The sequence below is a fragment of the Candidozyma pseudohaemuli genome, assembly GCF_003013735.1.
Source record: "Candidozyma pseudohaemuli strain B12108 chromosome Unknown scaffold00013, whole genome shotgun sequence".
NCBI classification, from domain to species: domain Eukaryota; kingdom Fungi; phylum Ascomycota; class Pichiomycetes; order Serinales; family Metschnikowiaceae; genus Candidozyma; species Candidozyma pseudohaemuli.
Genome location: NW_020194447.1, coordinates 125844 through 136965, shown reverse-complemented (window position 1 = coordinate 136965; position 11122 = coordinate 125844). Strand labels below are relative to the sequence as shown.

Here is an 11122-nt window from a genome sequence, read left to right as displayed (position 1 = left end):
GGAGAATTGATGGCACAAGATACTGTGCGAGGGGCCTGTGTGCAGTACGCACTTCGCTATAGGCGGGAGGATGGAACTGCCGATTCGGCATGGGGGGCTTTTGCAGCAGATCTGGTGGATAAAGCCCACGGTGGATGCAATTTTTTCTTTTAAGATTTGATGATTTCTCGCTTTTTCAACGTTCCTGGATCTTGGCTCAAATGTGAATAAAATGTCACCCAATCCAAAGGAACCCCATCTTCGGCTGCTGCACAATTGTGTCTGCTAATGTATAACGAACGGCGCACGGCACTGCGGCAGTATGTCAAGTTGAGGCACATCCGAAAATCCACAAAATACGATCATCTCCCCTGGCTCATGTCCAGATCGTGAGATGGAAAATCCAGAAAAAAAGGGGTCGTTGCAGCAGCATTGATGCAAGAAGCGAAGAGTTCTAGCACATGTATTCTTTAGTGCATTAGAAAATGCCCCATTTTCTTGAAATTTCGCTTCGGTAATTGTCGCTCATGGCCATGTGCCATTGACATCTGCACAATCCCGAAATGACAAGAAAGGCACATAATTGTGCGTCACGGCGCCTGGCCAGGCTGGATTAAGCTCAATTTATAACATGTTCCACTTCGGACTTGTTTCCCATCTTCTTCTTTTTGTGCTTCGGCGCAGTTCCGTGGTACTTGTGCGAGAGCTGCTTGAAAGCCTGCTTCCGGTCGAGCTCATTGCCGTCTTGGTCCTTGTACTTGAGGTTTACTTGGGGGTTGTAGCTGGAAAGACGGTCCGAATTGTAGTTGGAGTATCGTCCTTTGGGTACCTCCACTAGACCTTTTGCAACAAGGCGCTCGTTGAGGATCTTGTCAAGCGTACTGTCTTGTTCTTCTTTGGAGAGTCTTTTGTACGACAGATCCAGCTCCAATTCCTGTTTGACTGAACGCTCTTCAATCGAGATTGCGATTCGCTGGAGCTCTGCCTCCTTGATTCTCTGTTCCTGTTGTTTTCTGGCCTCCTTCTCCCTTTGCAGTTCTGCACTGACCATGTTATTGCCACGAAGGTAGCTGAGTGTAGCTGCCATGCTGCCGAATTTAGGCTTACTGGACGCTTCTTGTTCCTCGGGCTCGGCCTTTCCATCCAGCTGTGGAACTGCTTCATCCTGGGTCTCGGTAACCTTTTCTTCAACATCCTTTTCGGCCTCCTTCTTTACCTCTTCTTTAGAATCGTCCTCAACTGCCTGGCCAATGCTGCTCAAAAAGTCTGAGGTTCCGTCGAAAACCATACCGCCTGTCTTCTCTGTCAAGTCTATACGCTGGTGCAGCTGAATTTCCTGCGCCAACTGCTCTGGAGTGAGTAGTTTTCTTTTCTTCTGCTGTTTCTCACGGTTCTTGGCTAGCACACTCTGGATTTCATCGTCGCCATCGTCTGCCTCAAATTTCAACTCTTCAGTTACCATCGGCTGGTGGGTTTCGAGCTCCGCGTCGTTGTCCAATTCTCGTTTCTTCGACAGACTCTTCTTTTTTGACTTCTTCTTGAACTTGACTGCTGCCGGCTTAGGCTCGTCAATGTCGTCAAAAAGAGCTCCCATTTTTGTCGTTCCTGACTTCACCGGGGGCTCAACATCCTGCTTCTGCGGTAGAAGAATCGTGGATCCTGAAACCTGAGCGAGCTCGTCAGCCTCATCCTCCTCGTCTTCCTCGAACCTGACGCCAAACTTCAACGTGGCAATTTTCCGCTTTTCTGCCTCGGTCTTTCGAAGTTTCTCGGCCTTGGCTATCTTTTCATTCACCATGCGTTCCTCCTCGTCAACCAAGACATTCTGGTCCTCGAGGGTAAAAACATCGCCGTCTTTGACATCCGATAATGCCAGGGCAGCATGGCCAACGGCAATTCCCTCAGATTGTTCGATATTCTCTTTTTCAGCGGTCTTCTCAGCTTTCTTGCCTTTCCCTATGTTCTCAAGCCAGTCTGAGCCTGCATCATTGTAGAACAACTTCAGGTCGGTGTCCACCTTAAACTGATTATTTGACGTCGTCTTCTTGGGCAAATCAACACTTTCTTCTGGTTTCAGCTCATTCAAGGGCTCCTCCACAACAATCGGTTTGAGACCTAGAGATGCCCTGAGCTTGTTGGTCTCTTCAATGGAAAGTTCATCTTTTCCAGAAACCCCCTTCTTCAAATTTTCTTTCTTCTCCACAGGCAACAAAGGCAACCCGATCTGGGCCCGAAGCCTATTGGTTTCCTCTATAGAAAGCAGGATCTCCTCAACCATGGCTACCTCATCTACCCCAGCTATTCGCGATACATTCTATGTGGGTGGACTGCACGAACAACACCTACTGTTTACAAACATCACCAATTGTCTCCTCAATTACATATGGAAAACCATGAAACTCCTGTTTTGTGAGGTCATCGGAACGCTGGCCACGGCACCGCAGCACGTGGCGTTTCTGCCGCTGAGAATGGCGTATGTGGCCAGTGGAGGTGTCATAGTTTGTGAGGTGGATGCAAAAAACGGCACCTTGGGTAAACAGCGGCTATTTGTGGCCAATCTGGGCGTGGAAAGCGACGATTTGGCCAAGTTGGACAGAGAAACGGACAAAAGGGACAAATTCGACATCCCCCTCGAAAGCACCTACACGTACGGAAAGGACCGTATAGACACCAAGGTGGACGGAGAAGCACTGCCGTCTAAGCTCAAGGACAGGGTCAGGGCTGTTTCGTGTGTGGCGCTTTCGCCCAATGGCCGTGTTTTGGCTGTGGGCGAGTCAGGATACCATCCTCGGATTCTTCTTTATTCCTTGGCTGCAAACTCTTCAGGGGTTCCATTCGCTGTGATTCACGAACACACGTTTGGTGTAAAGAGTATTGCGTTTCTGCCGGATTCACGGCACTTTACCTCTTTGGGACAGCTCTCCGACGGCTTTCTACATATCTGGAAGTACTCCGCCACGTCTGTATCGCTTAAAGCGACGAACAAGTGCTCGTCTATTGTGAACAAGGTATTCTGGCATCTGCTGACCACGATCGTTACGGCTGGTTTGCGCTTTCTCAAGGTATGGAGCTACGAGCCTCACGATTCAAATAGAGCTATTGTCTTAAAAGGACGCAATGTCGTATTAGGGCTGAATCTAGAGGTGGACTTCACTCAGGCTGTTTCGCTTTCGAGCGACGAGGTACTTCTATCTGGCTGCCATAGTGCTCTCTATGTGCTTTCGCTTTCTGGACTTAGTATTGTCCCGGTGGAGGTCCCCAATGGCTCATCTACGTTCTATGGCTTGGAGACTGAGGCTGGTTCCCAGAAAGTGAGCTATTTTGATGGTGAAAGTCCCAGACTTGTTGGTTTTGATAAGCTTAAGCATTCCTCCACCAGACTGGCGCCCTCCTCGCCTTCAAAGATTGCTTTGATGTTCTCCAACCTTTCATTGAAGGCCACAGCTCCAGACTACCCCGTTGTGACCTCTCACCTAACTTCAAACGACGGCCAGCTCTACTCAATTTACCTCACGAACAAAAAAGAACTCTGCGTTTTGAACACGCTGTCGGGAGATATCAAGACGCTTGTCGCTGCCCCAGTGACCCGAGCTGGAGGAATGAAGCGGGCTTCTAACGGCGACCTTTTGGTATACTCCAAATGTGGCAACCTCAGAACGGTGAATGGGCACGGAATCTCCCAGCTAGCCTCTATACGTTTGCCACAGACCGATCAGCTTGAAAATGAGCTTACGGCTGTGGACTATGACGGCACATATGCGTACTTTGGAGATCGTTACGGCCAGCTTGTTGTTAACGATGCAACTACTGGCGAAGACGTCTTGCAATTGAAGGCCCACTCTTCTTCAATCAATGATCTCATACGGTTTAAGGCAAGCTCTTTGGAACTACTCGTCACCACATCAAGAGACCGAACTGTTCAATTATTCTACAAAAACGACGATAAGTGGGAGCTTCTCCAGACGATAGCCAACCATACGGGAAACCTCGTCTTCTGCAAAGTGTATGAGGAATCGCTCTACGTTTGTTCGGCTGATAGGTCCATATCGATCTATGGCTTCAGGGAGTTCCCTGGTGACGAGATGCCTATTGAAGTGTACCAAAAGAGAGTTCTCACTTTGAAGCATTCTCCTACAGCCATGGAAATCTTGGACAACGAGCTTCATGTTGCAACGAACGACAAGTCCGTCCATGTCTACGATGCAAAAAGCGCTGACTTCAAATACTCCACCAAACTCACAAACGAGAAAGGTGACTCGCTCAGTGTGGAGAACTTTGCACAGATCGATGGTTATGTCGCTGTTTCGTCCAATGATCGCTCCATTCGCCTCTACTCTTCACATTACTCGAAGCTGCATGCTGTCACCTGGGGCCACTCTGAAACCATTCTTGAAATGGTCAGCTCCGATCTTACTTTGTACTCTATCGGCCTGGATGGGTGCCTCTTCATCTGGAATGTTCTGGAGGCAGCAGAGTCGAACCACTCCAGCTTCAAGGAAGACGATTCTGATCTGAGCTTGGTTGAACCTGACAACCTGCCTCTTTTTGCTAAAGTGACAAGGAAGATTCTTCCAGTTGCATCAGCATCCAAACCATTGAGTACGCAAAGTACACCTAAATTTGACAGGGAAAGCTCTCCGTCAAAACGATCGCTGATCATCCTCGATCCGAGCTCACCATCACCAGCTCCAACTACAACCCCAAGACTTACGAACGCTACTATAAAGAGAATGGAGGCTCGAAAAGGAACTCAGGCTTCACCTGCTAAAAGCCCATCTCCTAAACGAACCTCTCCATCCAGAACACTGTCTCCTACAAGAACTACGAGCAAACCCAGTGCTACATTACGGTCGCTGGTACTGCCATCCAGAAAAGCTTCTGTTGATTCAATCACAAATCCACAACCTCGGCTAGCACCACAAAATAGCTCAGATTCCATGGATAGAGCGTCTGCGTACATCACAATCATCAAATCCCATGCACAAAAAGGGCTCTTTTCAGGTGAAGAAAAGGAAAATTTGATCGAGCAATTGACGGACTTGATCAGTGTGTTGGGCGGACCTGTGGGTTCTACAAGAAACGACGCTATGCTCGAGAAATTCGGCCAACAACTCGTCGATTTGGTTCAGAAAAAACTTCAAGATTGATTAATGCTATCGTGTATTATGCTTAAAAATCCATGGCCTCATCGAAGTCATCTTCCTCGAAATCGTCGACTTCCTCTGCAAGATCCTCATTATCGCTGAAATCCTCCTCACTGGACTCTTCATCCAGGCTAGATCCGATGTCATCCTCGTTATCTTCATTCCGCTGGTTTTCGGTCTTCTCCTCCTCGACAACCTCGTCGTCCAGTTCATCCTCCTCGTTCTCCTCATAGGGAACAACAATTGCATCTTCATCAACATCAGCGCTTTCGGATCCGTAAAGTCTGAACGAGGTGAGCTTCATTCTACACCTTGGACAACCTTCAGCCTCCTCGCTGCCATTTTCTATAGCATTGAAACGAACTGCCAAACACACATAGCAAAATATATGCCCGCAGTTAGTAATGCAAGCGTTTGTCACGTACGTAGATGCTGCTTTGATGCCACTAGCTTGGGCAAATTCCATGCAAATAGCACACTGTGACCTTGGGAGGTTGGTGTATTTTGTCTGAACTGGGGAGGCAGTTACAAGGGGCGTTGAGCTCTTGTTCTTATTGAATGGAAGAAGCTTTGAAAGTATTCTGCGCCATTTTCTGAGTTGGAGTAATGGGAGGGTGAAGACCAAGAACTCCGTCATAACATTCCAGACTAATTGACGGTTCTGGAATTCGAAGTTCACATTGTCACCATTGAACTTCAACAAGTCAGCAACAACTGGTGTGAGCGAAATGCCCAAGATTCTATGCATCAAGGTTGGGAATCTACCTTGCACGAGAAACAAGATGAAGTTTATCAAGTTGAGAATCTTCACACCGTCATCGATACGCCCAAGGATGCGAGATTTGTTCTTAATCAAGAAGGTCTTTGCTTTTTCAATCAAAGTCTCCCTGGACTGCCTTATATTCTCGTCGACGGAATACAAGTATGACTCGGCTTTTTTGTAGAGGAAGTCGCCGATAATGACTGCTAGGAGGAGATAACGAGCTTGACTTCCAATTATCTTGCCTGTTCTCGAATTCGTGAGTTTCAAATTTTGCAATTTGAGACCATACGATGAGCCTGACTTCAAAGTCGTGAGACGGAAGATTAGCAAGTTCAAGCCTAGAGACCAGATCTCTGGGTTCTGGCTGTATGACCAGGGCTTGTTACTATGTAGCGCGAAAACATCGGAGAGCTGCTGTTTGAGTAAGCTGAAGAGCTCATTGTCGAGAATATATGCATCGAGTTGGGATACCCTGGGAGACGGGTATAGGATTTTTCGGAAAAGTGACATGAAGGAGTTGGAGAAAGTATCAACAGTTCTCCACATTTTGTGGCCTCGGTTCGCAGGCCCCCTTACCATGCAGTACCAGCTGCTCTAGTAGGGCCGTGATTTTTGCAACCAATTCTTGAATCAACACAGAAGTTTCCTTAGCAGTAACAGCATCGAGAGTTGGTTGTATGGAAGCCGTTATGGTGATTCCTCCGTACCTGGTGGCATTAGACATGATGTAATGAAGGATTCTGAGGAGCGATAATTTGACGACTGCGTTCCTGTTGTAGACTGTAAGTTTGGTAAGGATCTGGGAAACAATTAAATCACGAGTCATCAATCTGAGCACCACAGTGCTTGATGCCACAAGATGGAGGTAGTTGTTAAGCGCAGCCTCGAGGTTCGAAACCTTTGAGAGCATAAAGCCGTTCAAGAGACATTCGCGAGCATGAGGTTCCTCTAGCCAACGGAGTGAAGTATCCTGCAATGACCAGTGAAGGATGGAGTCCATCGCATTCGAATGCCAGTATGGATCAACGAGAAGATTGAGGTAGACGTTGAGAATGTTATGCTTGTAAAGCATCTGGCGTACGTAGTTGTCGCAGTAGACAAACTCACACAAGATGGGTAACACGAATTGCCGGAAAGGAAGATTGATCTTGGAGAGCTCTTTGTAGATGGGAACTGCACCGAGCTTCACCAACTCGAGCTCTTTGCCATGGTTCAAATAGCAACAATTGTAGAGCGAGGGACATACAATGTTGAGCACTTCTTTGTAGTGAGCACTGTAAGCTGGATGGTCATTCAAGACGGAAACGTAGAACTCCAAAATGTCGGCTGTATGCAACAGACGAAGAAGCTCTGAAATGCAACTGATTGACCGAAAGAATTTGAGAATGACCATCTGGCGCTGGAGATGAACTGACGGATACACCTTGATGAGGAGCTTCACCAAATCCGAGCTGACAATGTTAATTCTCACTCTTGGTTCTGCTTGGCCGAAGTATTTGAGAACGTCAAGAATTTTGTCAATCGTCACCTCAACGTACTCTTGAGGCACTAAGTTTTCTGGCATCTTCTTGTACTTCGTGAGCCTGTTGAGAAGAACCACGAACCAGAACACAACCCCGTACTTCGACAATATACGGCACATGTCTGATTTGAAACGAGTTATACCTTTGGAAAGGATCTCGTGTATGCAATGGATGGAAACGAGTGGAAAGTCGGGGGTCTGATCAAAATCTTCCTCTAAGAATCGGGACAATATTCTGAGACCGCCCGACGAGACAAACATGGTCAATGCCTTGTCTGACTTGCGAATGATTTTGATAAATCTGACAACTTGTAGCCTAGGCTGGAGACCATATGAAAGCTTTGTGAATTGCGTCATCATTGGAATACCGCCTAGAAGAGCGAAATTCTCCAACTGCGCCAGATTGCCATCGAAAATATGATTGAGAGTTGCAAGAACATGAAACCAGAGGCGACTCAGATCGGGCATTTCTGGGGCATTTTCAAGAAGCTCAAGGAGAGTCAAGACACCATGGTTTTTGATGAGTGTTTCGTGCAGAATGCTGTATTTCTTGACAAGCTGAAGCATGCGTCCAGTGATTTTGAGGAGAGATTTTGCCGTATCCTCATGCCCATAATGGCAGTTGTCCACTCGTGATATGAGTTTATGGCAAAGAAGCTCCATTTTACTCTGGACTTCAAGCTCGTCGGTGTCGAAATTCTCAACGAGTAACTCTAAGAAGGGATCATTCTCTTCCGACGGATCCTTCGAAGACTCCTCCTGTAGCTTCTCCTGGACCTTCAAGCTTAAAGATGCGTTTCCGACCTTCAAAAAGTCCATGTCATCCTCGTTTTCTGTAAACTTGCTGAGTAACTCATTTCTTGTGTACCTTTCCCGGGACGGACTGCCAGCAGTACTATTGACCTTTGAAGGGGTGGGACTTTCCTCCAGATGGAAGGTCTCACGGGAAGGACGAGCAGAAACCTCGTGTTTGCTTCCTTGAGTATCGCCATCCTCCATCCAGCGGTGCTTCAAGAGCAATTTGGACGAGATTCGAAGCGTTGGCTGTTTCTGGAAGCATTCTAGTAGAAAATCCTTTGCAAGTGGTGTGAGACCCGGCGGAAGAGGCGGATGGTCGTCTGTACCTATGGCATGTAATGTGGCCATGGGGTTGAGCTCGTGGTAGGGGGGATTAGTGGTGAAGAGCTCTATAATGGTAGCACCCAAGGACCACACGTCCGACGCCGTACAGATACCCTCGCCTCCAAGAACCGTTTCTGGAGCCATCCAGTTGGGAGTTCCCACGACCGTATTGTGCAGCGTAGCGACCTTGGTTGCAACACCAAAATCGGCGAGCTTCACCTCGCCAGATTCGGTCAAAAGCACATTGGCAGCCTTCACGTCACGATGCACCACACCCTGGGCATGGAGGTAGCCTAGACCGTGAAGAATGGGTCTCACGTACAGCACGATCTGGGAATCCAGAAAGCCGTGGCCCTGTTTCTTGTACAACTGCCTCAAGGACCCGCCAGCGCAGTACTCCAAAAACACGTTCAAGGAGTTCAGCGTTTTCACGAATCCATGGTACTTGACGATGTTCTCGTGCTTCAAGATCTTGAGAAGGTCGATTTCTCCCATCAACGCACGCAAGTCGTGGTCCTTCTCCAACGGAATCTGCTTGATGGCCACGACCTGGTTGGTCCGCAAGTTCCGTCCTCTGTAGACGTCAGCATGGGCTCCTCTGCCTACCTTCTCGTAAAACTTAAAGTTGTCCAACGCGTTGCTTGTTCGTAGGCCTGGGGTCTTTCCCATTCGTTGTGCTGGAGTTAGCGATAGTTTGACGGATGTTTTTCTGTGGTGGTTTCGGGGAGCATCCTGCTGTTCCATCGGCGTCATTGGCCCGCTTGGCCTGAGCTGTTTGCTGAAATCAAACTGTGTTTCACCTGGAGTCTCTGGAATCAGCTCCATGCCTTTTGTAGGAGAAGTTCTCTCGAACGGCCCAAACTCGACAGGCAAGTTGTGTAGAAAAAGCGGTTTCCTTCCCTTCACTGGCAGCTTCTCAAATCCCGAGGATATGTCGTTTTCAGAAGTCCGTTCCGACAGACTGGATTTGGGATGGAGATTGATGTGGGCCAACTCGCCGAAATCCAGGGCAAACTCGTCGGCGGCCTCATTCTCGGACTCACGGAAGCGTCGGAGAAGCGAGGCTTTGGACGCCATGGCATGTCACGCTGTGTTTTTGTGTCTGAGAAAGTGGTGATGGTGTTTCTGTTTACCTGAACGCGCATCTGGGGTAGACGATGGAGATGAGGACGGTGTGTGAATAAGTGGTTTTGGAGAATTTAGGGGATTTTTTGATGGTTGTCTTGAAAATGAGCTGAAAAGGATGTGGAGGTGGATTTTGCTACTTTTGAGGGCCAATGACATGTCAATGTACCTGGGTACCTAGAGCATTGTAGAGTATGTAATGGCTGCGAAAAGCACTAATAAGCTCAGCATACAAATTAAGCTACCACACTGAATAAACTACGCTTTGCCTTGATAAATATTTTTCATAGTGCTACCCTCTTTCTTTTTTTTCTTCTTTTGTATTCATTGCCTTGTGATTGATGATTTCAGGGAACTACTACAGATAGTCACACAATCACCACGGATCACAAAACCACACACAGTCCACATTTCCGAAACCGCCTGGAAACACCACAATCTCGCTACAATCCCGATCCCATTGTCCTTTCCACCCCACCTTCCCAATCGAAAACATCTCGCCAAACCGCCTCCACCTGAAAAACACCCATTCATCAAAATCATCACCACACCCTACTCTCTCAAATGCACACCAGCGCAATACAGCATAAGAAGCTCCACTTGAAGCACAAAACCATGCTGGAATTGCTTTTCCATCTACACCTACAAAGTCACACCTTCAAATGACCTACAAGCGACCATCAAATGACATATCCAAATATCCGTCGTGTTCGTATTCGTATAACCCAGCCCCGTGGGGCGATTCCAGCACCATCAGGTGCGCCCGTAGGCTATGCAATAGGGATCCCTTGATCAAGTGGTTTCACAACTCTGCTGCTTCGCTTAGGCCGTCCGTAGACTACGGGCGATCAGGGCAAGCTGTAAAACCACAAACAACACCAAAGCAGCCAATACAAAGAAAACCACAAAGTACGCCATGCCGTCAGCCAACTCCCGCTGCCATGAAAACCGCATCTTCACCAAGATCCGGTCGTCCTGGCCAATAAAGGCCAGAATCGGATGCCCAAACTGCAGAGGCCGTAGTTTTCTTCCATTCGGTAGCTGGAGATGGTCGATATTGCCGTATTCCAAAGGCTCGTGGGCCCGCTGTGAACAGATCTTGAAAAGACTCGAGAGCGTCGTCTCCACCGAGTCGTCTGGCGAAACCACAAACAGGTACTTCTTGTCGCCAGCCAGAAGCACCAGGGTGCTGATGATGAAGAGCACCGACACGTTTTCGTCTAGGTGCACCAACGGCTCACCCCAGGACATGGTGGAAGGGAAGAAGAAAATGGCTTCTTTTTCACCAGTCCAGGCGACCCTCGATCTTATAAGCCATTGCGCTTTCAACTGTGCCTTGGTTTAGCCCTGCGACCTCATGCAGCATAGTTTTTCCGCTGAGGCTGTGGGTAGTATATACGGCAGGGGGAGGGACCGGGCGAGACTGCCTCCTGGGCTTAGGCGAGAGGTCCAGCCGTGCATTGATCG

At 48.2% G+C, this 11122-nt stretch overlaps 4 protein-coding genes across 4 annotated transcripts; 1 reads left to right on the top strand and 3 right to left on the bottom strand.

The window, feature by feature from the left end:
- Nucleotides 1-598: 598 nt before the first annotated feature.
- On the bottom strand, nucleotides 599-2257 carry C7M61_004239 (U4/U6-U5 snRNP complex subunit; the record flags this gene model as incomplete). Its single annotated transcript, XM_024859562.1, has 1 exon — nucleotides 599-2257. One exon carries the CDS (start codon nucleotides 2255-2257, stop codon nucleotides 599-601), a length of 1659 nt encoding a protein of 552 aa, XP_024712231.1.
- Nucleotides 2258-2372: 115 nt separating this feature from the next.
- Nucleotides 2373-5126, top strand: C7M61_004238 (uncharacterized protein; the record flags this gene model as incomplete). Its single annotated transcript, XM_024859561.1, has 1 exon — nucleotides 2373-5126. One exon carries the CDS (start codon nucleotides 2373-2375, stop codon nucleotides 5124-5126), a length of 2754 nt encoding a protein of 917 aa, XP_024712230.1.
- Nucleotides 5127-5148: 22 nt separating this feature from the next.
- CDC15 (serine/threonine protein kinase) lies at nucleotides 5149-9607 on the bottom strand (the record flags this gene model as incomplete). The annotated part of the gene is made up of 2 exons (XM_024859560.1): nucleotides 5149-6246; nucleotides 6473-9607. 2 exons carry the CDS (start codon nucleotides 9605-9607, stop codon nucleotides 5149-5151), a joined length of 4233 nt encoding a protein of 1410 aa, XP_024712229.1.
- An 870-nt stretch (nucleotides 9608-10477) lies between these two features.
- C7M61_004236 (uncharacterized protein) lies at nucleotides 10478-10906 on the bottom strand (the record flags this gene model as incomplete). The annotated part of the gene is made up of 1 exon (XM_024859559.1): nucleotides 10478-10906. One exon carries the CDS (start codon nucleotides 10904-10906, stop codon nucleotides 10478-10480), a length of 429 nt encoding a protein of 142 aa, XP_024712228.1.
- Between the last annotated feature and the right edge of the window lie 216 nt (nucleotides 10907-11122).